The sequence below is a fragment of the Delphinus delphis genome, chromosome 10 (genome assembly GCF_949987515.2).
Source record: "Delphinus delphis chromosome 10, mDelDel1.2, whole genome shotgun sequence".
NCBI lineage: Eukaryota > Metazoa > Chordata > Mammalia > Artiodactyla > Delphinidae > Delphinus > Delphinus delphis.
In genome coordinates, this window is record NC_082692.2 from 13,757,675 (window position 1) to 13,784,476 (window position 26,802).

General features: G+C 40.4%; 1 protein-coding gene across 1 annotated transcript in view; it reads right to left on the reverse strand.

Moving 5' to 3' along the window:
• KIF13A (kinesin family member 13A) overlaps window positions 1-26,802 on the reverse strand; it is a 216,568-nt gene that overhangs the window by 93,462 nt on the left and 96,304 nt on the right. The window contains 1 exon segment of the mRNA XM_060023590.1: window positions 5,101-5,161. Within this exon segment, the coding sequence (XP_059879573.1) occupies window positions 5,101-5,161 (61 nt within the window).

Consider the following 26,802-nt stretch of genomic DNA (forward strand, 5'->3'; position numbering starts at 1 on the left):
ATTTTGGAAGTCTGATTAAAAAACTGGTTCTATTTTGGCTACTGTCAACTTTTAGAATGTAAATTTTGATGCACAGTTAAACAATATGAAACAGAAACCATTTCTACCTCTGAGCCCATAAACGCTCCCATCATGGGAACAGAATCAAACATGGCTATTCTCCCCACGGCAATAGCCATAGCTAGGAGCACTCAGCTGTCCCTTCACAGTACAAAGCAACGTTAGCAGAACAAGAATCAGACGTAGAACGTTTCTCCTGAATTGCAGCGTATTACAATGCCTGAAAACACAGGTTTCAGCAAATCTGAGCGACATACCATATGGTGAGAACTGTCATATAATTTGTAAGTCAACAGTTTAGAATCTCTCAGGTCAGGAAATGTTCTTGTCCATATAGATAGCCAGATATGCCACCACTAGACTGATTTTTATTTTTGGTATGAAGATTTATAGAAAAACAGGTTTATGAAAAATATTCTCCTGCTAGGAAGAAAAGCAAAACCAAGGTTACTGGAAGTCATTGTTATTTAACCAACATGACACATTTTAGACAGTGATAAAAAATGTATTGATTTATTATCGAGAAGGCCTTAAATGAAATTAGTAGTGATTTAAACATTTAAAAAGGCCTATTATCTGTTATGATGCTCTCAAGTTTATCAGTATTCACTATAATAACATTATAATCCTAAATGTTGATCTATGGGTTTTTTTGTTTGTTTGTTTTTTAGCGGGCCTCTCACTGCTGTGGCCTCTCCCGTTGTGGAGCACAGGCTCCGGATGCGCAGGCTCAGCGGCCATGGCTCACGGGCCCAGCTGCTCCGCGGCATGTGGCATCCTCCCGGACCGGGACACGAACCCGAGTCTCCCACATCGGCAGGCGGACTCTCAACCACTGCGCCACCAGGGAAGCCCCTGATTTATGTTTATGTGTATGTATATATGGGCTTGGGGAGAGGAAATGGATTTATGTAGAAATCCCATGCTGTGGGTGCCTAATTTTGCAGGTTACTTCTGCTTTTTCTTAGCCCTGGCACAAGGGTTTTTGCTTAAAGATTCAGAATTATGCGCAGACTTGCTAACCAAAAGGTGGTAATAAGAGATAATATATTTAAATTGTGAAATGTCTCAAAGCATGATTCAATGCAATTCAAATGGCTTAACAATCAAGCCTTTGATCTGACTCTGAAAAGTCCACTGCAACAGCTGTGTGGCCAGCATAAAATGTCTGATTCATGTTTAATCTGAGAGCTGGAAGAGATCTGAGATCATTCTAGGCTATATATTCTCCTTCCACAGATGAAGAAACAGACATCCCCAAAGTTTAGCAGTTTGTGACAAAACCAGGTCTCATAAATACCAGCACACACAATGCATTTTCTCTCCAAAGGACTGATGCTACTATCCTTACTACTGCTACAACGTGACAGTGATAAAGATGATGATAAATATTTCTTAAATTTAGTTATTTATTTATTTTTGGCTGCATTGGGTCTTCGTTGCTGCACGCAGGCTTTCTCTAGTTGCGGCGAGCAGGGGCTACTCTTCGCTGCGGGGCGTGGGCTTCTCATTGCAGTGGCTTCTCCTGCTGCGGAGCACAGGCTCTAGAGTGCAGGCTCAGTAGCTGTGGCACACGGGCGTGGCTCCCGGGCTCTAGAGTGTAGGCTCAGTAGTTGTGGCGGAGGGGCTTAGTTGCTCCGCGGCATGTGGGATCTTCCCGGACCAGGGCTTGAACCCGTGTCCCCTGCCTTGGCAGGCGGATTCTTAACCACTGCGCCACCAGGGAAGCCCCATGATAAATATTAAGTGAGCATTTCCTGTGGTTTAAGTACTTTACATGAACAGGTCATTTAGTCCTCAAATCAACCCTATGAGATCAGAACTATTATCAGCCTTATTTAACCTAAGAGGAAACAAAACTCACCAGACCTTACATAGATGAAAGGTGGGGGAGGCAGGACTGGAACCCAGGCAGTTCAAATAAAAAGCCCACATGCTTCCATCACTCCACCCAACCCAATGCAGTGCCATTATACCTACTATAGAATTATGGGTTTCTAAATCAGTCTGAGAGTGGAAGCTCTTGCTTGCTATAGCTTTTAATGAGTAGAGTAACGTAAAACATAATTGCGAATTTAACATTTGACACACCCCATGAAACTGAGAGCCTCTCTTTGCTCTTTCAATCCATGCACTCATCTGTCTCTCTCCCCTCTCCCTCCTCCTCTCTGCCCCCCAAGTTTTGAGAGCTGCCTCAAGAGCTCTGATTCAGTATCAATGATGCCATTATTCATGGAGTCTGACAAATAGGTCAGTTTCAGGAACTATGTGCTTCCCCTTCTCCATTTCTTCTATGTCCCATCAGAGAATGAATACTTCTATCTTAATGTTTCTATTCACAATTAAGAAGGAATTGCTTTTTTTTTAATTAAAGAGAAGGGAAATCAAACTATACTCCAATATAAAATAAAAATTAAATTTAAAAAAAGAGAAAGGAAATCATATTAGTATAGAAACCAATCAAGTAATCTACTAGTAATATATTCACTAGGCAAATTATTTACAATGAGTGCAAAAAACCCTGAAAGAATAATAAGCAAGAATTTTACTTTTTGCTGAGGTGGTCACAGAATTTGTACAATAATGGTGATACCTAAAGAGTAAGAAACTGTCTCCTCACATTTTGTAAACAGACTCTGCTCCATCGACCAAGAGAACCCTATTTCAGGGTTAATATCAGAAACACGGTATTAGATGTGATCATGCAAGCTAAAATTTAGTAAAGTTTAAGCTATCAAAATGTTTAAAAATCATTTTTATCTTTTAAAATACTTCGGCACATACTATTTGTAATGAAGAGCTACAGAAATCTTGAGTTTCACATTTTAATTTTATCATCTGTACTTAATAAAATTATCTCTAGTAAAAAAAAAAAGTTTGTCCTACATTCAGAGGTATGAGTGATACATTGCAGAAAGCTAGAATGGTCTCTATGGGCAGTAATGGAGGATGTGATTGTAGAGATACGGAAAAGAAAGAGAAAAACAATCTTCCTAAAGCATTATTTTAACCCCATTACTCCAATAGCCCCTCCCCTATTTTTCACCATATCATCTACATTTCTTAGTCTAGCTTTTAAACTTTCTTATTATTTGGCCTCACTTAACACGTAAAAATAGGTCTCCCACTGATTCCCCCCCAAAATGCATCTTTTGCTCAGACCAGTGTTATACACCATGCTCACTCCTACTTCTGCATCCTCACTTACAGAAAAGCCAAACGAAGTATCATTTATGGGCACCTTCCACTGGTCAGCTCATTAAGTTACCTACTGAACCCTTATAACAACATGTAAGATAGGTATTATCACTGCCATGTTTCCCATTTTACAGGAAAGAAATTGTAACTCAGAGAGATTAAATTGTCTAAGAGAACCAAAGCAAGCTTCCTGAGACTTAAACCCAGGGTGGAGTTCAGAGTCCGTGTGCTTTCCTTGACACTGTATTGCTTCCTTTCTGGCTTCCTAGGTTGAATAAAAAGAAACACTGGGCTGGAGCATAGAAGGGGTGGTGGGGAGTCAGGGAGCAGAGGGTGGGGAAGGTAGATGGGGTTATAAAATAAAGGATCTTAAATGTCATCCAAAGAGTACAGATTTTTATCTATAAGGGATGAGGAGTCCTCTGAAGTATCTGACAATTGCGTAAGAGTTCTAATACAGGGAGCTACATCTGACTATATCCTGAATAGTATCAACTGAACAGAGTGAGAGATTGGACTTTGTATAGCCATAGCATTTGTCCTCATCTGGTTCTGTCACAGGATGAAGTGTTTTACTTTTGTTTATTTAAATCCAAAAGCACACACCCAGCACAAAATTATACTGTGCTAACAGTCAAGGCCGACTCTCCTAGACTCTGTAGAATTTATTATGTAGACTCCCAAAGGACGGATAAAAAGACAAATTAATCACAACCAATATGAAGAACTGTTTACTCACATTAATAAAATACATTGCTGAAGTTGCAGGAATGATGTTTGGAAAGAAAGGCTAATTTACCCAATGTGAGCAATGGAAGGAATTTTCCTAGCTCCAGCCATTAACTTTTGAAAAAAGTATACATCAAATAATTTCTTTATGCAGCAAGGAAAAGGCTACCAATAAACAAAACTTCCTATAAGCAAGTAACTTCTTTTACCCTCTAATCTTTTAAGATCTACATCTTCTCCATCACCCCCTCACTGTTTTTCTTTCTTCCTTCCTTCCTTCCTTCCTCTTTCTTTCAATATTTCTTTCGTAAATGGTAAAGTCATTCAGCTGACATTCTTATAAGTAGAAATACGGAGAAAATGCTCATTAAGACTATATATCTAAGAAAAAGGGGTCACAGTCAGAAGGGAAGGAACGAAGACTTCCTCCACTAAAACAAATGCTTCCCTCTTGAGCTAAAGTAATTTTAACTCCTAGGAAAGGTGAAGATTCACCTGTGATCACAAATAAAATTCAGTCTTCTGTATCTAATGGAGTAGGGATAAAATGCCTCAAGGAAGGAACAATACCAAAATGTGGGGCCTTGCGGCAATGTTTCCCCGAGGAATGTACAGTTTTAGTTCATATCACCACTGACTACTTTAGAACACTCAGGATGCGAGGGGGCCCTGGAAACCAACAGCATCTGCGCTTTGCTTGCTTAAGCGGAGCAGTGCCTTCCCTGAAAGTTAGAGGCAAGGGAAGGCACAGCACATTAAACCTCCTCTTCGTGTAAGAACCACAACAGCTTCCACTAACGGCCTGAGGTGGTTCCTCGTTATCTCTAATCCTTGGAACACCTCTGAGGACACTTCATACCCCCTTTACAGGTAAAGAACCTGAAGCTTAATGAGTTTGGGAAAAAACCTGTCCGAGGCTTCTCAGCAAGTAAATGGCTGAACCAGATCCTAAAACCAAACCTTACTGACTTCAAAGCCCACGTGCCAGAATTGGAAAGAATGAGTGCGAATTTTATGGGAAAAACAGAGCTCCAGAATAATTAAAGAAAACAGACATAACGGAAGAAGAGGCCAGAGGCCCAACCGTCAAGTGCAGAGAGAGAGCCAACTTACCAGCATATTTTGTAGTGTTAGATTCATCCATGGACCAAAAGCAATAATCAAACGCAAATACCTGAATGAAAGAACAAAACATTAAACTTAAAAATTAATTAACTTCCATGAGTAAATCAGACTGAAAAAAAATTCACTGATGAAGATGAGGGTGCCTGATACTGTCTTATTAAAAAAAACCCAAAAAAGCGAAAAAACACCATAGGTTTGATGCTTTATTAACCCTGAAGTTTCTTTCAGACTAAATTGATGGTTATTTTCTTGTATTAGACTAAGTTGCATATAGAAATTGCTATTTATCCATAATTCAAACAAGGAGATATCTTAGCCAAAATTTTTTAAATGATACCTTTAGTGAGAAAGAATAATGGCTTCTCTCCCAAGTCTATGGTTCCAGCGTCCGCTGAAACTCTCCAGCCAGACCTTCCGTGGCTTCACAAGAAACACTAAAGTGATCAACTTTCATTTAAACCAGTTCCTTCTAACTTTCCATGATGCTACCATTTCTAGCATAGCCAAAACTTTGTCAAAACTCCCCACGTTCCCAGAAATCTTGGACTCCCAGTCTTGGGCCAAGTATTGTTAATAAATCAATAATTCGGGGGCTTCCCTGGTGGCGCAGTGGTTGAGAATCCGCCTGCCAATGCAGGGAACACGGGTTCGTGCCCTGGTTCAGGAAGATCCCACATGCCGTGGAGCAGCTGGGCCCGTGAGCCATGGCCACTGAGCCTGCGCGTCCGGAGCCTGTGCTCCGCAGCAGGAGAGGCCACAACAGTGAGAGGCCTGCGTACCGCAAAAAAAAAAAAAATTGAATAAGATTTTTTTAAAAAAATCAATAATTCACTCTCGCATGCTTTAGTTTTCTGCAGTAGTTACTGAATGCCTGCTATGTACTAGGAACGGCTGATGCTGCCTCCATAAGGACACACATCTAATGTTTTCCATGCATATGACCACCACTCATGTTCCAGCCATCATTAGCAAATGCGTCGGGCAACGTTCCCCAAAGTGCACACCAAGGAACAGCAGTTTCATGAGACAGTCCGTGAAATAGAGATTACATCATCCAGAAATGGTACATATTTTACCCTGCTTAAGATTTTCTATGCGATTCTCAATATTAAAGTCTCTGAAAAGTCCTCTAGCAATTAAACTCATTTAGTTGTGTAACTTTTTTTTTTTTTTTTTTTTTTTTTTTTTTTGCGGTACGCGGGCCTCTCACTGTTGTGGCCTCTCCCGTTGCGGAGCACTGGCTCCGGACGCGCAGGCTCAGCGGCCACAGCTCACGGGCCCAGCCGCTCCGCAGCATGTGGGATCTTCCCAGACCGGGGCACGAACCTGTGTCCTCTGCATCGGCAGGCGGACTCTCAACCACTGCGCCACCAGGGAAGCCCTGTGTAACTTTTTTATTTCTCAATTACTTTTGGTGAGGAGAGTAACACCTATTAACATGCCTTGAAACTAGTGTTTCTCAGCATACTCCTCAAGCAAACTGGCTCAGGTGACTCAGAGGTGACTTTCACAGGCTCCTTGTTACAGCCTTCCCCCGCTTGCAACTCTAATGGTAAATTACAATCCTAAAGGGACAGAGACCCTTTAATGCTTAATCATTGCCAAGGGATCGTAAGCACTGAGCAATCAGAACCCAAGCACTTTGTCCTGGCACTTGAGACTGGCCATATGAGACCCTTCCAGCCTATGTCCCTGTCCCCCAACTTCCTTAAGCTTCAGCTGAACTTTCCGTACCTTGGAGTTGCTAAGGACAATTCCACCTCTGTCATTTTCTTTATTTCCACCCTTCAGAATGCTTCATACTCCTTAAGGCCCAGTTCAATATATTTTTCTTCCAGGAAGTATTCCTTGGTTAAACCCAAAGGAATTTGCTTTCTCTTCTCTGAACTCTCACAACACTGTTTAATCCTTTTTTGGTGTGACTCCTATCCCGATTATTTTATTTTTCACTTATCATGTATATGATGCGTGCATATGTTTTATCTCCCCTGGTAGACAAAGATCCTTAAAAGCAGGAACCATACCTAATTCATATTTATATCCTGCAATGTCCATAGAAGTTGCTTTGTAATTATTTATTAAATGATTACTGTCATTGAGAACTTGCAAGAAAGAAGGGACTTTCCACATCATCAAAAGACTAAATTATGCTCTGAATAGTTTCAGCACTACATGTACTTTGATGCTTTTAAAACTGATTCAGGTACACACACAACTTACATTGTCAACGTCAAATCCAAATTCAGTTTTGTTACTTATACAAACATTCACTCTGGTCTTATGACAACCAAGGTTAAAACGAACAGCTATGAAACAATAGTTTCAGCCAACAGAGTGTGAAAATATTTACTGCATTCAAGGGCTCTTCCAAAGACTTGAGAGACCACACAGGCGTAATCCAGTTAATCTTCCTGCCTCAAGGCAGGACTGAACTTCAACACTTCTGAGAGATGAAGATCTGTCGTGTTTTTAAACATTTCCAGAAAAGGAGATTCTACAACCTCCCTTTAATGGCATCTTATAACACTTAACTTTCAACCCCAGGACATTTTCCTTTCCTTTTGACCTAAATCAACTTTCCTTACTTTAAATGGCCAACAGAGGCTACTTTCCAATTTCGAGGTATGTTCATTGTTTCCCTCTAAAGTCTCAATGAATTCCTCTTAGTAGTTGCTACATACAGTGAAATAATAATTTATTTCCTGTATGTTAATTTTTCCTACCTATCTAAAACCTGTATTTAACCGCTTGCTATTTTGCATAGCTTAGAAAGCTAGAGGTTTACATTCACAGTAATGTTACTTGAAATAAAATGAAATCCACCCCAAAACTGGGAGGTCTACCCTTAGTAATAATCATTCCAAATTCTGTGCCAACTTTCATTTCTAACAGACGGTTAATAGTCTAAAGTTGTTTTTGCTCGTAAAAAGGAAGATAACAATTTTTCATTTTAGGCATTCACCCTCCCAAATTCAGACAAATGTTAAAACTCTGCAGAGGAGAAAGGGCCCTGATAGTACTGGCAGACATAATTGTTCTTTTCTTGCCAAAAACTGGCCTCTCCCTGAACTGAATTATGTCTCTAATTTCAAAACCTTTGATCACAAGCATTTCAGAATGGTCATCTCCCTCAAACCAGTCATGGAGTACAGGTTATGCCTTTACTCAACATTTATCAGTAAGAAAGTTGAAGACCAGATATCTGAAGGATTTCCCTAAAAACTCAAAGCAACTGAAAAGATTCTTGTTATCATTTTTTTATTTAATGCAGGTTACCAGTGATCCCCCTCCTCCTATGAAATTCCACAGCATTCTATAGCTCCCGTGGCACTAGTTCACATGTGCTCCTGTTTTATGGCTTAGTTCAACTGGTGTGGGTCTCACCTCCACTCAAAGGTGAACCCGTTGGGGGCAGGAGCTTTGTCTCATGCTAGTGCCTGGGTCAGTACCTCATACAGAGCAGCCACTGTATGTAACATTTTTTCAATAAATAAACATAATACCAGGAGAAGAAGTTGGAATGCAGATAAGAACACGGAATGAACATGATAAACTGTTATGAAAACGTAGAAGTTCAAACTGCAAGATAGATTTTTAGTGTTGCATTACTTTCAGATGCACATTTTCGGGAAACTTGATTCCTTCAAGGGTCAAATACAGTTTTGGTCACTAGATGAGTCCTCTTCAGCACCATCATTCCAGGGTTCATGTGGATAAACAAGAATGGCCACATCAAGTATAATTTGTAGTTTGCACAGAATTAGAACAATTATCTGTTGCTAGAAAAATTATTTGGTATGACTGTTACGAAAACAGTGTTAAAGATGTTTAAAATAATTTCTTTGTCTTAGGTAGCCCAATCATTTCCCTTGCAATCTTCTTAGTACTATAAACTAGTATTCACAAACTATTATCTTTCTTTTCATGGCTAAAAATTTAATTATAATTTAATCACAAAGATTTGTAACAAAAGAGGACATGATTTTCTTATTTTCTAATACAAAATCATTGACATTTCAAAAGAGATAACAAAACCATTTTCTTGAATTATTCTTTAGAAACTAAACACTTCAAATAAAATAATTTTCTTCAAAGCCAGCACATTATACTAGAGAAATATATTTACTCAAGACTTCTAACTAATTTCATTAGAATTCCTAAATGTTTATTTCACCTATTCATTATGAAGTCACTAGTATCTTAGACTATGGCAGACGAAGGACTTCTTTTTTTTTTTTTTTACACATCTTTGTTGGAGTATCACTGCTTTACAATGGTGTGTTAGTTTCTGCTGTATAACAAAGTGAATCAGCTATACATATCCTCTTGCGTCACTCTCCCCCCCTCCCTATCCCACCCCTCTGGGGGTCACAAAGCACTGAGCTGATCTCCCTGTGCTATGTGACTGCTTCCCATTAGCTATCTATTTTACATTTGGTAGTATATATAAGTCCCTGCCACTCTCTCACTTCGTCCCAGCTTACACTTGCCCCTCCCCGTGTCCTCAAATCCATTCTCTACATCTGCATCTTTATTCCTGTCCTGCCCCTAGGTTCATCAGAACCATTTATTTTTTTTAGATTCCAATTATATGTGTTAGGATACGGTATTTGTTTTTCTCTTTCTGACTTACTTCACCCTGTAGGACAGACTGTAGGTCCATCCACCTCACTACAAAGAACTCAATTTCGTTTCTTTCTATGGCTGAGTAATATTCCATTGTATACATGTGCCACATCTTCTTTATCCATTTATCTGTGGATGGACACTTAGGTTGCTTCCATGTCCTGGCTATCGTAAATAGAGCTGCAATGAACATTGTGGTACATGACTCTTCTTGAATTATGGTTTTCTCAGGGTATATGTCCAGTAGTGGGATTGCTGGGTCGTATGGTAGTTCTGTTTTTACTAAGGGACCTCCATACTGTTCTCCATAGTGGCTGTATCAATTTACATTCCCACCAAGAGTGCAAGAGGGTTCCCTTCTCTCCACACCCTCTCCAATATTTATTGTTCGTAGATTCTTTGATGATGGACATTCTGACTGGTGTGAGGTGAGACTGTAGTTTTGATTTGCACTTCTCTAATGATTAGTGATGTTGAGCATTCTTTCATGTGTGTTTGTTGGCAATCTGTATGTCTTCTTGGGAGAAATGTCTATTTAGGTGTGCTGCCCATTTTTGGATTGAGTTCTTTGTTTTTTTGATATTGAGCTACATGAGCTGCTTGTAAATTTTGGACATTAATCCTTTGTCAGTTGCTTCATTTGCAAATATTTTCTCCCATTCTGAGGGTTGTCTTTTCGACTTATGTTTTCCTTTGTTGTGCAAAAGCTTTTAAGTTTCATTAGGTCTCATTTGTTGATATTTGTTTTTATTTCCATTTCTCTAGGAGGTGTGTCAGAAAGGATCTTCCTGTGATTTATGTCACAGAATGTTCTGCCTATGTTTTCCTCTAAGAGTTTTATAGTGTCTGGCCTTACATTTAGGTCTTTAATCCATTTTGAGCTTATTTTTGTGTATGGTGTTACGGAGTGTTCTAATTTCATTCTTTTAAACGTAGCTATCCAGTTTTCCCAGCACCACTTATTGAAGAGGCTGTCTTTACTCCATTGTATATTCTTGCCTCCTTTACCAAAAATAAGGTGACCATATGTCCGTGGGTTTATCTCTGTGCCTTCTATCCTGTTCCACTGATCTATATTTCTGTTTTTGTCCCAGTACCAGACTGTGTTGATTATTGTAGCTTTGTAGTATAGTCTGAAGTCAGGGAGCCTGAATCCTTCAGCTCCGTTCTTCTTTCTCAAGATTGCTTTGGCTATTCGGGGTCTTTTGTGGCTCCAAACAAATTGTGAAATTTTTTGTTCTAGTTCTGTGAAAAATGCCATTCAAAGTTTGATAGGGATTGCATTGAATCTGTATATTGCTTTAGGTAGTATAGTCATTTTCATAATGTTGATTCTTCCAATCCAAGAACATGGTATATCTCTCCATCTGTTTGTATCATCTTTAATTGCTTTCATTAGTGTCTTATAGTTTTCTGCATACAAGTCTTTTGTCTCCTTAGGTAGGTTTATTCCTAGGCATTTTATTCTTTTTGTTGAAGTGGTAAATAGCAGTGTTTCCTTAATTTCTCTTTGAGATGTTTCATCATTAGTGTACAGGAATGCAGGAGATTTCTGTGCATTAATTTTGTATCCTGCTACTTTACCAAATTCACTGATTAGCTCTAGTAGTTTCCTGGTAGAGCCTTAGGGTTCTCTACATATAGCATTATGTCATCTGCAAACAGTGAGAGCTTTACTGCTTCTTTTCTGACTTGGATTCCTTTTATTTCTTTTCCTTCTCTGATTGCTGTGGCTAAAACCTCCAAAACTATGTTGAATAATAGTGGTGAGAGTGGGCAACCTTGTCTAGCTCCTGATCTTAATGGAAATGGTTTCAGGTTTTCACCATTGAGAACGATGTTGGCTGTGGGTTTGTCATATATGGCCTTTATTATGTTGAGATAGGTTCCCTCTATGCCTACTTTCTGGAGGGTTTTTACCATATATGGGTGTTGAATTTTGTTGAAAGCTTTTTCTGCATCCATTGAGATAACCATGTGCTTTTTATCCTTCAATCTGGTAATATGGTGTATCACATTGATTGATTTGCATATATTGAAGAATCCTTGCATTCCTGGGATAAACCCCACTTGATCATAGTGTATGATCCTTTTAATATGCTGTTGGATTCTGTTTGCTAGTCCTTTGTTGAGGATTTTTGCATCTATGTTCATCAGTGATATTGGCCTGTAGTTTTCTTTCTTTGTGACATTTTTGTCTGGTTTTGGTGTCAGGGGGATGCTGGTCTCGTATAATGAGTTGGGGAGTGTTCCTCCCTCTGCTATACTTTGGAAGAGTTTGAGAAGGATAGGTGTTAGCTCTTCTCTAAATTTTTGATAGAATTTGCCTGTGAAGCCATCTGGTCCTGGGCTTTTGTTTGTTGGAAGATTTTTAATCACAGTTTCAATTTCAGTGCGTGTGATTGGTCTGTTCATATTTTCTATTTCTTCCTGGTTCAGTCTCGGAAGGTTGTGCTTTTCTAAGAATTTGTCCATTTCTTCCAGGTTGTCCATTTTATTGGCACAGAGTTGCTTGTAGTAATCTCTCATGATCCTTTGTATTTCTGCAGTGTCAGTTGTTACTTCTCCTTTTTCATTTCTAATTCTATTGATTTGAGTCTTCCCTCTTTTTTTCTTGATAAATCTGGCTAATGGTTTATCAATGTTGGTTATTTACTCAAAGAACCAGCTTTTAGCTTTATTGATCTTTGCTATCATTTCCTTCATTTCTTTTTCATTTATTTCTGATCTGATCTTTATGATTTCTTTCCTTCTGCTAACTTTGGGGGTTTTTTGTTCTTCTTTCTCTAATTCCTTTAGGTGTATGGTTAGGTTGTTTATTTGAGCTTTTTCTTGTTTCTTGAGGTAGGATTGTATTGCTATAAACTTCCCTCTTAGAACTGCTTTGGCTGCATCCCATAGGTTTTGGGTCATCATGTTTTCCTTGTCATTTGTTTCTAGATATTTTTTGATTTCCTGTTTGATTTCCTCAGTGATCTCTTGGTTACTTAGTAGTGTACTGTTTAGCCTCCATGTGTTTGTATTTTTTACAGTTTTTTTCCTGTAATTGATATCTAGTCTCATTGCATTGTGGTTGGAAAAGATACTTGATACAATTTCAGTTTTCTTAAATTTACCAAGGCTTGGCTTGTGACCCAAGATATGATCTATCCTGGAGAATGTTCCATGAGCACTTGAGAAGAATATGTATTCTGTTGTTTTTGGATGGAATGTCCTATAAATATCAATTAAGTCCATCTTGTTTAATGTATCATTTAAAGCTTGTGTTTCCTTATTGATTTTTATTGTGGATGATTTGTCCATTGGTGAAAGTGGGGTGTTAAAGTTCCCTACTATGATTGTGTTACTGTCGATTTCCCCTTTTATGGCTGTTAGCATTTGCCTTAAGTATTGAGGTGCTCCTATGTTGGGTGCATAAACATTTACAATTGTTATTATCTTCTTCTTGGATGGATCCCTTGACCATCATGTAGAGTCCTTCTTTGTCTCTTGTAGTAGTCTTTATTTTAAAGTCTATTTTGTCTGATATGAGAATTGCTACTCCAGCTTTCTTTTGATTTCCATTTGCATGGAATATCTTTTTCCATCCCCTTACTTTCAGTCTGTATGTGTCCCTCGGTCTGAAGTGGGTCTCTAGTAGACAGCATATATATGAGTCTTGTTTTTGTATCCATTCAGCCAGTCTATGTCTTTTGGTGGGAGCATTTAATCCATTTACATTTAAGGTAGTTATCAATATGTATGTTCCTATTACCATTTTCTTAATTGTTTTGGGTTTGTTATTGTACGCCTTTTTCTTCTCTTGTGTTTTCTGCCTAGAGAAGTTCCTTTAGCATTTACTGTAAAGCTGGTTTGGTGGTGCTGAATTCTCTTAGCTTTTGCTTGTATGCAAAGGTTTTAAGTTCTCCGTCGAATCTGAATGAGATCCTTGCTGGGTAGAGTAATCTTGGTTGTAGGTTTTTCCCTTTCATCACTTTAAATATGTCCTGCCACTCCCTTCTGGCTTGCAGAGTTTCTGCTGAAAGATCAGCTGTTAACCTTATGGGGATTTCCCTGTATACTTGTTGTTTTTCTCTTGCTGCTTTTAATATTTTTTCTTTGTATTTAATTTTTGATAGTTTGATTAATATGTGTCTTGGTGTGTTTCTCCTTGGACTTATCCTGCATGGGACTCTCTGTGCTTCCTGGACTTGATTAACTATTTCCTTTCCCATATTAGGGAAGTTTTCAACTATAATCTCTTCAAATATTTTCTCAGTCCCTTTCTTTTTCTCTTCTTCTTTTAGGACCCGTATAATTCGAACGTTGGTCCGTCTAATGTTGTCCCAGAGGTCTCTCAGACTGTCCTCAATTCTTTTCATTCTTTTTTCTTTATTCTGCTCTGCAGTAGTTATTTCACTATTTTATCTTCCAGGTCACTTATCCGTTCTTCTGTCTCAGTTATTCTGCTATTGATCCCTTCTAGAGAATTTTAAATTTCATTTATTGTGTTGTTCATCTCTGTTTGTTTGCTCTTTAGCTCTTCTAGGTCCTTGTTAAACATTTCTTGTATTTTCTCCATTCCATCTCCAAGATTTTGGATCATTGTTACTATAATATTCTGAATTCTTCTTCAGGTAGACTGCCTATTTCCTCTTCATTCGTTAGGTCTGATGGGTTTTTGCCTTGCTCCTTCATGTGCTGTGTGTTTCTCTGTCTTCTCATTTTGCTTAACTTACTGTGTTTGGGGTCTCCTTTTCACAGGCTGCAGGTTCGTAGTTCCCGCTGTTTTTGGTGTCTGCCCCCAGTGGGTAAGTTTGGTTCAGTGGGTTGTGTGGGCTTCCTGGTGGAGGGGACTGGTGCCTGTGTTCTGGTGGATGAAGCTGGATCTTTCTGGTGGGCAGGACCGCATCCGATGGTGTGTTTTGGGGTGTGTGTGACCTTATTATGATTTTAAGCAGCCTCTGTGCTAATGGGTGGAGTTGTGTTCCTGTCTTGCTAGTTGTTTGGCACAGGGTGTCCAGCACTGTAGCTTGCTGGTCGTTGAGTGGAGCTGGGTCTTAGTGTTGAGATGGGGATCTCTGGGAAAGATTTCACTGTTTGATACTACGTGGAGCCGGGAGGTCTCTGGTGGACCAATGTCCTGAACTCAGCTCTCCCACCTCAGAGGCACAGGCCTGACCCCCGACCCAGGGAGATCTCCTGGCTGGTACTGTAGGGTCAGACATGAATAGGGAGGTCTCCTGTCTCTCTTGATCCAGTGTTCAGTGTCCTTTCTGGCAGACAGGTGGCTTTGATCTCACCCATCAGGATCTCAAAGGAATCACTCTTCTCAATCTCAACAGGCCCAAAATTTGTTCCACCATTAATCAAGATTAACCCTGTTTCTCTCTCCCAGGCTTCCAGCTCAGTGATGTTCAAGCTGCAATGTTGGCTCTGGTCACAAAGGTGACCCTTTCCTCTACTTTTTAAGTTTCTTCAATAGACATCCATGTTTTGCTAAGCTAGTACAATTCTAAGTCAGCGGAGGATCTTTATGCACATCTCTATAGGAGACAATCTGGGACTCTGAGGTGTCTAGAGAAATCTGTAATGATGGAGAGTGGAGGTGGCTCACCACAGCCAAGGAATGGAGTGGCTTTTGACACTCAGTTTGGATGCTACTTCCAACAACTGAGGGGAACCTGAGGGACTTGGGTCCTGAGCCTATCCTCCCTGTCTCCCGCTTCTCCGATGCTTGCCATGAGTGTGCCGCCACAACGCTTAGTCCCGCAGACCTGCAAAGGGCAAGGGTGGGGGCGGGGGACTTCTTAATGCATACAACTGAGCAAAAAAATAAATCAAATTTGGAAACCAAGTATTTTTCATATTTCATCAATGCCAATCAACATCGTGAGAACTTTTTTTGTAAAGAGACCCACAGCTTCTAAGATCCTTCAACTAGAAAAAGAGCCAAAGGTACAGATGCTCCCCAGTTGTTTTTAAAATCTGAAAGTCATTGTCTTCACTGTTTTCAATAAAATGTAACTCCACCTTCTCAGAATCCCATTCCTTTCTCTCGGTTTCCAACTTGTAAAATTCAGACCAGCACTTAATTCCTTGCAGCTTGCTGTACATATCTGTCCCACCTTCCACACGCTCTTAAAAATGTTAGCTTTGCATCTCTGAACTGCTGAACATCCTGTAAAGTTATCACAAGCTGTTTTTAATAAGGCAAATGTGCTGGGTGATATACACTCTGAGGCAAACGAGCCTCAGGACTTAGGAGCAAGATGCAGCACAGAGAAAGTCCACTCTTATCAAAAAGTCCCATCTCATTGGCATTTCAGCAAAATTCACCTTGCCATTTTTAAAAAGGAAAGAAAGAAAGCACATTCTATATTCCTTGAAGAATAAATAAGAGGGCATTGGTGTTCTAAGAAATGTGATCTGTAATCATTTTCCTGATCCATAAAAACCAAATGTAAAGGTACTTTCAATTGCCTTACCTCTGTATCCTTTCATTCGTCCTTTCTACTTGCACACTTTCACTAACATGTTCTCCAGTTATAAAACATTTCATCCAGAAAGCATTCAACCAATACGTAGTTGCCACCCCCTCTCAGTTTTAGGTACTACAGGGAACTCAAATATGCATTAGGCATGCATTTTTGTCCTCTAGTCACTTTTGGTCTAGTCACAAAGAGAAAACATAAAAGAATTATTCTTGAAAATTAAAAAGCACATTTTTTTCCAAAATCATTTTCATACCCTTCAACTCCTCTCCAGGCAGAAAGTCATTAACCCAATACTTTTCTCAAGATAATTTAATTTTAGGCAAAGAAATATCTACAAACATACACATCAGAGATTTTGCCAAGTGAGTCAAAGACTACTCCCTTTCAAATTTCTCCTTATTAAACTATTTCAGCATCATCTCACATGTCATTCCCTTATGAAACGTTTCTTAAGGACACTACTTCTTACTCTGAATTTCATATCTATCTGACCAGATTGTGTGTGTATGTGCATGAGAAAGAGATAGAGAGACTCCCTTTGCTCTATATAATTAATTCTGAGAGGTCAAGACCTTGGTTTTCCTAATGATTTTATTGCCCATAATTCCACCAAACAAAAATACTCTTGAGAATTTACTTTTTAAAGCAAGGTCATGGTGAATGACCGTTCACTGAAACAACCTTGTAAATCTGTGTTATCCCACACGATGGCTGCTTAAAATAGCCCACACGGGTGAGTGTGAATCCTCCCACAGTGCTGCAGGGTAGCAGATAACACAACAGTCCTTGGCCAAAGCCCGTTTCCACTCAACTGTTGAAGTGACAAGACAGGTGTCACCGCACAGACAATATTTGTGTGTTTACTGGATTCCCACCCCTTTCCCAAAAGACAGGAGCAAACTCCCCTATTCACCTACATATTATGTCAAGAGTCAACCATCTCTTCAGCTCTGAGAGCTTCCACAAATGACCAAGAAATCCTCTGGTGGGAAGTCCGGGGGAAAAAAGAAAAGAAAATGTAGAAGTCTAAGAAAGTCTCCCCTTCCTGCAGTCCCTGCTTCTCTTCACCTCATTGGCCATTCTTCAAGACCTGCCTAAATGTCACCTCCTCCAATGCTTCCCTGACTTCCCTCCTCTGTGCTGCCTCAGTCGATAGCTTCTCCTCTCGAATACACACTCTACATATGTAATTACATATTTTATATTAAATTAGAACTGTGGGCATTTTAGCAAAGTGTCTACTGATACGATGCTTGGTGCACAGTAAAACTCAGTATGCGGCAGCTACTGTTATCAGTTTTGATGGTATCTACTGAGGGGGTCCTCTCCCCAGTTAACAGTACAGCTGCCATTTATAGAGTGTTTATTATGTACCAGGCACCATCCTAAGTGTGTTACAGTCTGCTCAAGCTGGGAGGTTTCCCGAGCCAGGGCCTGTGCTAATTCATTTCTTTAATCATGACAGGCATAGACACTGTAGATACGTGCTCAGTATTTGCTGAATCAAATGAAGAAAGAAAAATGAAAAGGCGAAAAGGTTCATATGACCATGACAAGAGAGTTGCTATAGTTCATTGAGTTCTGTGTCAAAAGGATCAAAACAAAACACACTGTGTACTTCCTAGCCCCCAAATCCAGAATCAAAAGGGCTTCCCGTGGGGGAGAAAAGTCCACTCTATGTGGGCTGGCTTTGCTTTGCACGAAGGAGTGTGTCTCTCTGCACTCATGCTATCCTGTCATCCTCTTCTCTGGATACAATTCATCCACTGTTCACATCTGCAGACTCAGCTGCAACTTAACTGCCTGTTCAGGCCACTACTGATTTTGGAAACTGCGCCTGAGATCCCTCTACAAACACTATTTCTCTGGTTTTATAAATATCGGCGAGCCAATGTCCTGTTGGTGGTTACTTTTCAATTTTGTCCATTTGAAAGAGTACAATTAACATGAAAGACATATGCCAAATGTGGTCATGTGTCCCCACACTGTATTATGAGAACTGAACCAGACCAAAAGGAATTAAAGTCCTACATTTCATGTCACGTCAAAATTTTCCCTTTAACGCCAAGTTTCAACATTTTTTGCTTTTTCATCTCTTTCTCCTAATATCAGAGATGTGAAGCGTCACAAAAAAAGAAGAGTTACGCTTCATTCAACTTGGAGAAGCGGGACTGAAATTGAAAGGAGAGCCTCTGTGATCAGAACTGTCTTCATCACTGCTATTTGCAAAAGCATCTCTGCCAGCGCTAACTCCAGCCTGTATTTGAGCATATCTGCTCCTGGGCATCAAAGAAGGGACACCAGCCAGAATGATCATTCTTATTACTGGTGAGTTCTATTGATGGACACCAACTTCACATTTAAAAAGCTGTCAAGTAACTGCTATCCTTTTGCAAGGTGATCAATCATTTCCTTTACAATTGCCTATATATGCACACCAAATAATGTCAATATTGCCCAACTGTAAAGATGTCAAGCATCTTAAAGACTCAAAGCAAACTGACAGCATCTGTTGCACATCAACCAGCAATGAGGCATGGGTCCTGATCCCAGGGACCTCACAGCTGCAGGAAACAACTATGTCATGGAAAGTACTATTCTATATGGCAGCTCAAATTTCTAAGAGCTCATGAAGCAGTGTGTCTTCAAAGAATTAATTTACCTTTGCGTGCATTTAATAGGCATTTACTGAGTATGTATTATGAGCTAACTGGGACAGAAATAAGAGCCAACTAGTTATCAGGCTCTCAGATTCTTTTAGAGGAAAGTAACCAGGAAAAGGAAAGAGTACAATACGCAGAATAGTTCTCCCTCGATACCCCTGGGCGATTGGTTCTAGGACGGCCATGGATACCAAAATCCAAGGATGCTCAAGTCCCTTACATAAAATGTTGTAGTGTTTGCATACAAGCCATACACATCTTCCCATATACTGTAAATCATCTCTGGATTACTTACAAAACCTAATGCAATATAAATGCTACGTAAACAGTTGCTGGAGTGTGACAAATTCAAGTTTTGCTTTTTGGAACTCCTTGGAATTTTTTTTTTGGCCCTGAAAATTTCAGTCTGCAGTTGGCTGTGGGACCCGTGGACACAGACAGTTGACTGTACAGGGTTTGGCAGGAATACAAAGATGGAATAATTACACTGCGGGGCGGGGCGGGGCGAGGATCAGGAAAGGTTTCCAGAGAAGGCAAAGCCTGAGCTGAATTCTGAAAGACAATTACTGAGAAGACAAGTAGGAAAAGCAGTCCAGGTAAAAGCGGAGCTAGCCAAGCAACAGAGGTAAGGAGCTGGGCGTGATGGGAGTAGTGTGCAAAGAGCAGTTGGGAGGCGAACAAAGAGAGAAAAACGGGGGCACAGGCTGAGGTCAGTGCATGTACGACTTATGTGCTTTATTATTAAGAAGGCTGGACTTTAGCTTGTTGGCAACTGACAGGATCACATTCTCACTTTGCAATGATCACAGTGGCAGCGACATGGAAGATGGACTGAACTGGTGTAAAACAGGAGAAAAAGAGTCCAGTAAGCAAATCATTGTGATGAAGGTGAAAGCTTCTAATACCCAGGCTCAGTGGGGGCAGAGAGGAGCTGTAGTGAATATAGGCACTCTTTTCTTTAGTCCAGAACCCCACTCCTCATTTATTCTAGAAACAGCACCTTTTCTTTGGAGAATTATACTAACCTGCACTCCAGCCATTTGGTTCCCATGGGTCGTTGCTATATTTTTATATGGCATATAAATTCACACGTTATATATATGATTTCTTGGGGTGGGGGAGGGGAAGGCAGGGAAGACACACGTAGGGGCTCAGGCTGGACCACTCACAGTCCCACGATCCCTTGACCACAGTTAACTGGTCTCAAGTGGGTGCCTGATGGGATTTCTGGATTTGCGACTAAGAAAGTCAAACCAGTCTTTCTTTAATGACTGTAAAATCTTAATGCTGTAAAATCTGGGACATGTCGAGGCCATGTTTCTAACCATGTGGACCAGAAAAGCAGACAGAGCTGGTCTGCAGTGAGAGAGAAAGAAACGAAAGGGACACACATGGGGACAGAGAAGGAGATGGGGAGACAGGAAGAAGTACTTGTATTTGAACGCCAGCCACTTCCTGCCCTTGAGTTCTTTGATGCTTCCGAGAGTCCTTCTAACACATTTATCTTACGGCTCATTTAGTTTGAGTTCCTGTCACTTTCAGCTGAAAGACCCCCAGCTACTGCAGGAAGAAATATATAAATATGAGAGCTGCTAAAGGAAGAAATAACGAGGCTTGATCATCCATTGAATGGATTGAAAGTTATGAATATAAACAGTCCCCTACACAAAGGCACCCCCGAAAAAGTGCTCTGAAAACCATCCAGAGTTTCAAAAACTTGAAAATAGGAACTAGTTCTCCCAAATCCCATACCAATATTTCGACAGAGCATAGAGCTTCCATTTAGCACTAACTCAATTCCAACTCTTTCAAATACTCCATTCCTTCCACGTTTAATCCTTCATCATTCAGCTTTAAAATCTGCTTCACTGGTTGCTGAGGGGCAAGGGTGGTGGTGTCACAAACACACAATCTGTGGCATTACTTTCATGGTTCTTTCATGCCCTGGTTACTTCTCCTCAGAAAAACTAGCCACCCAAATAACTTCCAACAGCTTATGCAAAAGGTAATTGGGATGTTTTCACACACAGACTATTTCTTCTTCGACAAAAACAAACCAAACAATCAGATGCAGATGTCTAAGCATATACTGTATGATCCTAGATTGTTTCCAATAAATGATTAATGTTGCTCATTAAGAAGGAAAAAAAATTAAACCCAGATCGAATTTGAGTCACCCTGATATCACCTACTACGAGCAATCTCTGGGTCTGGTTCAGAACTTCCAGACCAAGGCCTCACCTCAGCTGCCTACCACCCTCTGCTGGACCAGGCCTGGTGGTCCAGCATGTAGAGGAGGCTGTGCTGACTCCAAGGCCCCAGGTCACAGAAGCACCTGAGGTGGTCCAGGGGTTGCAAACATTTATTGTGCAGTCAGATCAAACTGTAAAGGGTGACAGGGTTCACTGCTGGAGATGATCTGTACTCTACCAAAATTTGCACTTCCCAAGACATCTGTGATGTTATGAGAAATATATGTTTGGTTCCTGACACAGAGCACCTAAAGCTCTTGGACTTTTGTGAGTGATAGGAAGTCTTTTATTCCTGACACTGAGCTCCATTTAGGAGCTCTATCACCTTGGAAGCTCCCAGGTGATAGAAGCCTCTTTTGTTCTAAATAAGGCGACTTATTGCGGAACTGTAGATAACCTCAGGATGGGGGCCAGCTGCCAGAAAGACAAGTCTTGACTAGAAACCTAGAACTGTCAGCCTCACTCCCACCATCTCTAGGAATGGGAGAGGGCTTGGAGACTGAGTTAATAATCGATCGTGCCTCCCTAAAATTCCCTCAGTGAATTTACAATAGCCAGGACATGGAAGCAACCTAAGTGTCCATCCACAGATGAATGGATAAAGAAGATGTGGCACACATATACAATGGAATATTACTCAGCCATAAAAAGAAATGAAATTGAGTTATTTGGAGTGAGGTGGATGGACCTAGAGTCTGTCATACAGAGTGAAGTAAGTCAGAAAGAGAAAAACAAATACCATATGCTAACACATATACATGGAATCTAAAAAAAATGGTTCTGATGAACATAGGGGCAGGACAGGAATAAAGATAGAGATGTAGAGAATGGACCTGAGGACACAGGGCAGGGGAAGGGTAAGCTGGGATGAAGTGAGAGAGTAACATTGACATATATACACTACCAAATGTAAAATACATAGCTAGTGGGAAGCAGCTGCATAGCACAGGGAGATCAGCTCGGTGCTTTGCGACCACCTAGAGGGGTGGGATAGGGAGGGTGGGAGGGAGACAAAAGGGAGGGGATATGGGGATATACATATGCATATAGGTGATTCACTTTGTTATAGAGCAGAAACTTAGATAACATTGTAAAGCAATTACACTCTAATAAAGATGTTAAAAAAAAAAAAATCCACTCAGTGACAAGGTTCAGAGAGCTTCCGGGTTGGTGAACACATCCATGTGCCAGGAAGGTGACGTGACTCCACAAGGACAGGAGCTCCTGTGTTCGGGACACTTCCGGACTTCACCATACATACCTCTTCCTCTGACTGCTCACCTGTACCCTTTCATAAACGAGTAAACCTAAGTAAGTGTTTCCTGAGATTTGTAAGCCATTCTAGCAAATTATCAAACCTGAGGAGGGGGTCTTGGAAAGCCCTGATTTGTAGCAAAATCAGAAGCGTTTAACCTGGAGACCCACTGCTTGCGATCAGTGTCTGAGGGAGCGCAGTCTTGTGGGACTGAGCCCTTTATCTATGGGGTCTGTGCCAGCTCTGGGGAGTTACTGTTAGAACTGAAGTGACTTGTAGGCTACCCAGTTGGTATCCAAAGAGAATTGTTTGGTGTGGAAAACCCGTACCTATGGGGTCAGATGTGTTATGAACAGAGAAAGTTTTCCTTTACCATCAATTACTTTGTTTCTGTTCCTGGCACACATCTTGATTCCTATACCACATTTCTGCCTTTTGAAACCTTCCCCATACTTGAAGGCCCTCCTCAAGATCCACTTTTAGCTAGGAAGCTTTTCTTCCTCCGGAGTCACAAAATATTGCAACAATGAATGTTGATGTTTATCATAATCTATTTTCCACTACTTACAGTGCTGTATATGTTTAATCTTCCTCACCACACTGTGAATTCCAGAGAGCAGGAACCACTAGTTGAATCACCTCGAGCCCCACAATACTTCCTGCAAACGTTCTCAATTAATAATTGTCTAATTAATGACCTTTGAATGAATAAAGGAAAAATGCTTCCTAGGGAAAACGCATAGCAGGAAGGCTATGTTGCCATTCAATTCATGCAGCTGCAACACTCACGGACTCAGATATAAAGGCAGAAATGTAAGGGGTGACAGCAGAGCGGCTGTATTTAACAGGGTAAAAGAAATAAACAAAAGCCTCAGGACAGATGCCGAAAAGACATTCCGTACTCAGCCACGTGTTTGGCCTGAAACAGTGCTGCCTGACAGAAATATGATCCAAGCTACATATGTCATTTAAACTGTGTCTACAGGCCCATGAAAAAGTAAAGAGATAAAACAATTTTAATAATATTTTAATGTACCCTAATACATCTAAAATATTTATCTTTTTTTTTCTCATACTAATTCTTTGATGTCTGATGTGTATTTTAAACTTACAAAAATCTCAATTTTGACCAGCCACCTAGCACATGCTCAAAAGCCACATGTGGCTAAGAGGCTGCTGTATTGGACAGCGCAGGTCTAGAACTCATCTCGTTTGAGGTCAACACTTAGTTTTCAGAAATGCACAAAGTGAGCGATGAAAATGATGGTGGTCACACACTGTAAAACAAGTCTGAATGAAACTGCCCTTCAGATGGCCCAGGCTGTACAGAGTAAGACTTCCCGCTACTTTTTTCTGAGTAATTTTTGTAAAGGCAGGTTTTTGGTATGGCAGCATGACTCTTTAAAGGAAACTGCCTTCAAAAAGTAACAATTTTATTTTGTTATGATGTCATTTTCTCCTGCTCACAATTTTGCCAACAAATTTATGTAACTAGAAGAGGGATTAAACACCTTGAAGTTCAGCAGTTCCTAACAATGCTTGTAAATAAAATAAAAAACAATTAAAGTGAGTTTAATTAACAAGATCAAATTGTTCAGATGGCTCTTACCCTAGCTTATGGAGATATGAGAACGATGATCATGACTTTAAAAATGAGCAAACTGAGTAAAAAGGGATATGATTCTTAACAAAGTGATCTTGCAGATATTTGCATTTTCCCCAAACTCTCCCTTCTTACTCTTTCCCATTTTCTTTACTGCATAAAACCCAGCAAATAGAAAAAACACTTTACAACCATGTACAGATAGTAGCGGCAATCAGAAGGCCTAGAACTGGGGCCAAAAAGCTCTCTCACTGGATGGTCCTGGCTGATTCATTCCTTAAGCCTCATTCTCCTTGGTCTTAAAGAAGAGGGTCTGAACAGTCTGAGTTCAGAAATTTCTTCCGGCTCCAAACTGCTCACTTGGCACATGGAAGGTGCTCAGTAAACACTGAGGGGTGAAGAAGAAAACAGAAAAAGGAGGAAGAATTCATTTGTTTTTCTCTGCATGTATTTCAGTGTGGCTCTGGGGGAAAGTAAGACACTTGTGCCAGAAATGACAAAAGTAGGAAAAGTGAAGGGTCCTAGAACATGCCTGATATTCTGAGGGCCATCGGGGAGATCCAGAACTGGGCTTCTGAAGGCAAAGCTACGGTGACTGGGACATTTTCCTGTCTTCCATCAATAAAGCATGCGTAACACATAATTAGATAGAGATCTTACACATGTGTCTTCTCCCTCTGTACCACCTCTCTGCCAAAATCCAATGTTTGTGAGAAGAAGGTGGCTAACCAAACAAGCAATGTCCCCTTTTTACCTCCATCTGCAATACCTCTAAGACAAAAACCTTAGACTCAAAACTACAGTCAGACCAATAAGGAAAAACACACCTATTTCAACTCTGAAAATTATGAGACAAAGGCTCTGTTTTATTTATTTATTTATTTATTTTTGGCTGCATTGGGTCTTCGTTGCTGCGTGCAGGCTTTCTCTAGTTGCAGCGAGTGGGGCCTACTCTTCGTTGCGGTGCACGGGTTTCTTACTGCGGTGGCTTCTCTTGTTGCAGAGCACAGGCTCTAGGCGTGCAGGCTTCAGTAGTTGCAGCACATGGACTCAGTAGTTGTGGCTCATGGGCTCTAGAGTGCAGGCTCAGTAGTTGTGGCGCATGGGCTTAGTTGCTCCGTGGCATGTGGGTTCTTCCCGGACCAGGCTCGAACCAGTGTCCCCTGCACTGGCAGGTGGATTCTTAACCACTGCACCATGAGGGAAGTCCCAAGGCTCTTTGTTTTAAACTAACGAGGAGGCATAAAGCAGGTGTCTCCATGTTTGTCTAAAGCTTATTTTTCTTTTTAAGGGAAGTAGAACACACTCCAATAAACACTGCATAATATGCTACTGGTAAAAGGATTAATAGGTATGCACTCAGCCCATGTTAAAATAAATGTTTCTCCGCTCTGGAGTACAAATTTACAAAATGTAACACCAAAGAGAAAAATCCAAATGTATAGTACAAAACAATTTATACAAGGATAAATTTGTGTAAATTTTCCTTTCTATTCTAATATGCTACATACCCAGGCAATATAAAAAAATGTTTAATCTCACTTTTAAATGTCAACCAGAAGAATTTTTTTTCCCTGTCCTAATACAACACTAGAAAAAATAACTTTTAAGAACAAAAGAAACACAATTTGGCGAGTGTACGTATGTGTCCTCAATGCCATCACGGGCAGCAGTACCACATGAGTGGTACTGCTGCTTTCTCTTCTGAGTTTTCATTGGTTCTTCCCCATCTTTCCATTCCCTAGAGCAGGATGGGTCCCAGGGTGTTAGCCTCTACTCTCAGGTCTTCTATTCCATTTAATCCTTTCCTCCTTGACAACATAATCAATACCTCTTCCTTTACCTCCTATCTCCTTCCCACAAGAATTTACCTGACCTTTCTAGGGCAGACTACAAACCCTGTACAACCTGCTAGGTATCTCTATCAGATGCTTTGCCATCATTTCCAATTCAACCCACTCTAAACCTGAATTCTGACTCCTCTTGCTGTATTGTCTTCTCCCACATGCTATAAGCACCCAAGTCCTGGATACTTTAGTTCTGCAATGTTTTGATCATTCTTCCCTTCCTCTTCTCCAGTCTCATGGCACCGTGCCAGCGCAGGCCCTCATTACCTCCTTCCTGGCACATTTTATTGAATACCATCCCGAGCCCACCCACTGACCAAACCCAATTTATTTTATGCTCTGCTTTCAGATTAACCTTCTGAAAGGGAGCCTGAACTAGGCCATTGCCTTGTTCAAAATAGGCAACAGAGACACTGAATGTATCAAGGTCCAACCCTGGCGTCAAGGTCTTCCACAGCTGGATTTGGTTTCAACCTCCTTCTTTTTTTCTTTTTTTTTTGGCCACACCACATAGCTTGTTGGATCTTAGTTCGCCGACCAGGGATTGAACCTGGGCCCTTGGCAGTGAAGTGCAGAGTCCTAACAACTGGACTGCCAGGGAATTTCCTCACCCTCCTTCTGGATGTGTCACCCAGGACTCCCCTTCATGTACCAGTAGTCCATCTCTATGCTATGTCATTCTCTGAATACAGTTGATATTTTCTCCATCTCTCGGCACATCTGTCTACAATCCAATGACCAAATGTATGTGGGATGTTAATAAAAAGGTCTTGTGCATTTTTCACTAAGTATATCCATAAGTATTTAATGTTCTCGAAGCTACTGTAATTTATTGGGTTGTTTTAAATTTTTATTTTCTAATTGTTCATGCTAGTGTAAAGAAGTACAATTTGTATTTTCACCTTTTTCTTGCCTCGTTGACACCTGTTAAGGTCTAGAAGTTTACTTAGAGATTTCTTAATTTTTTT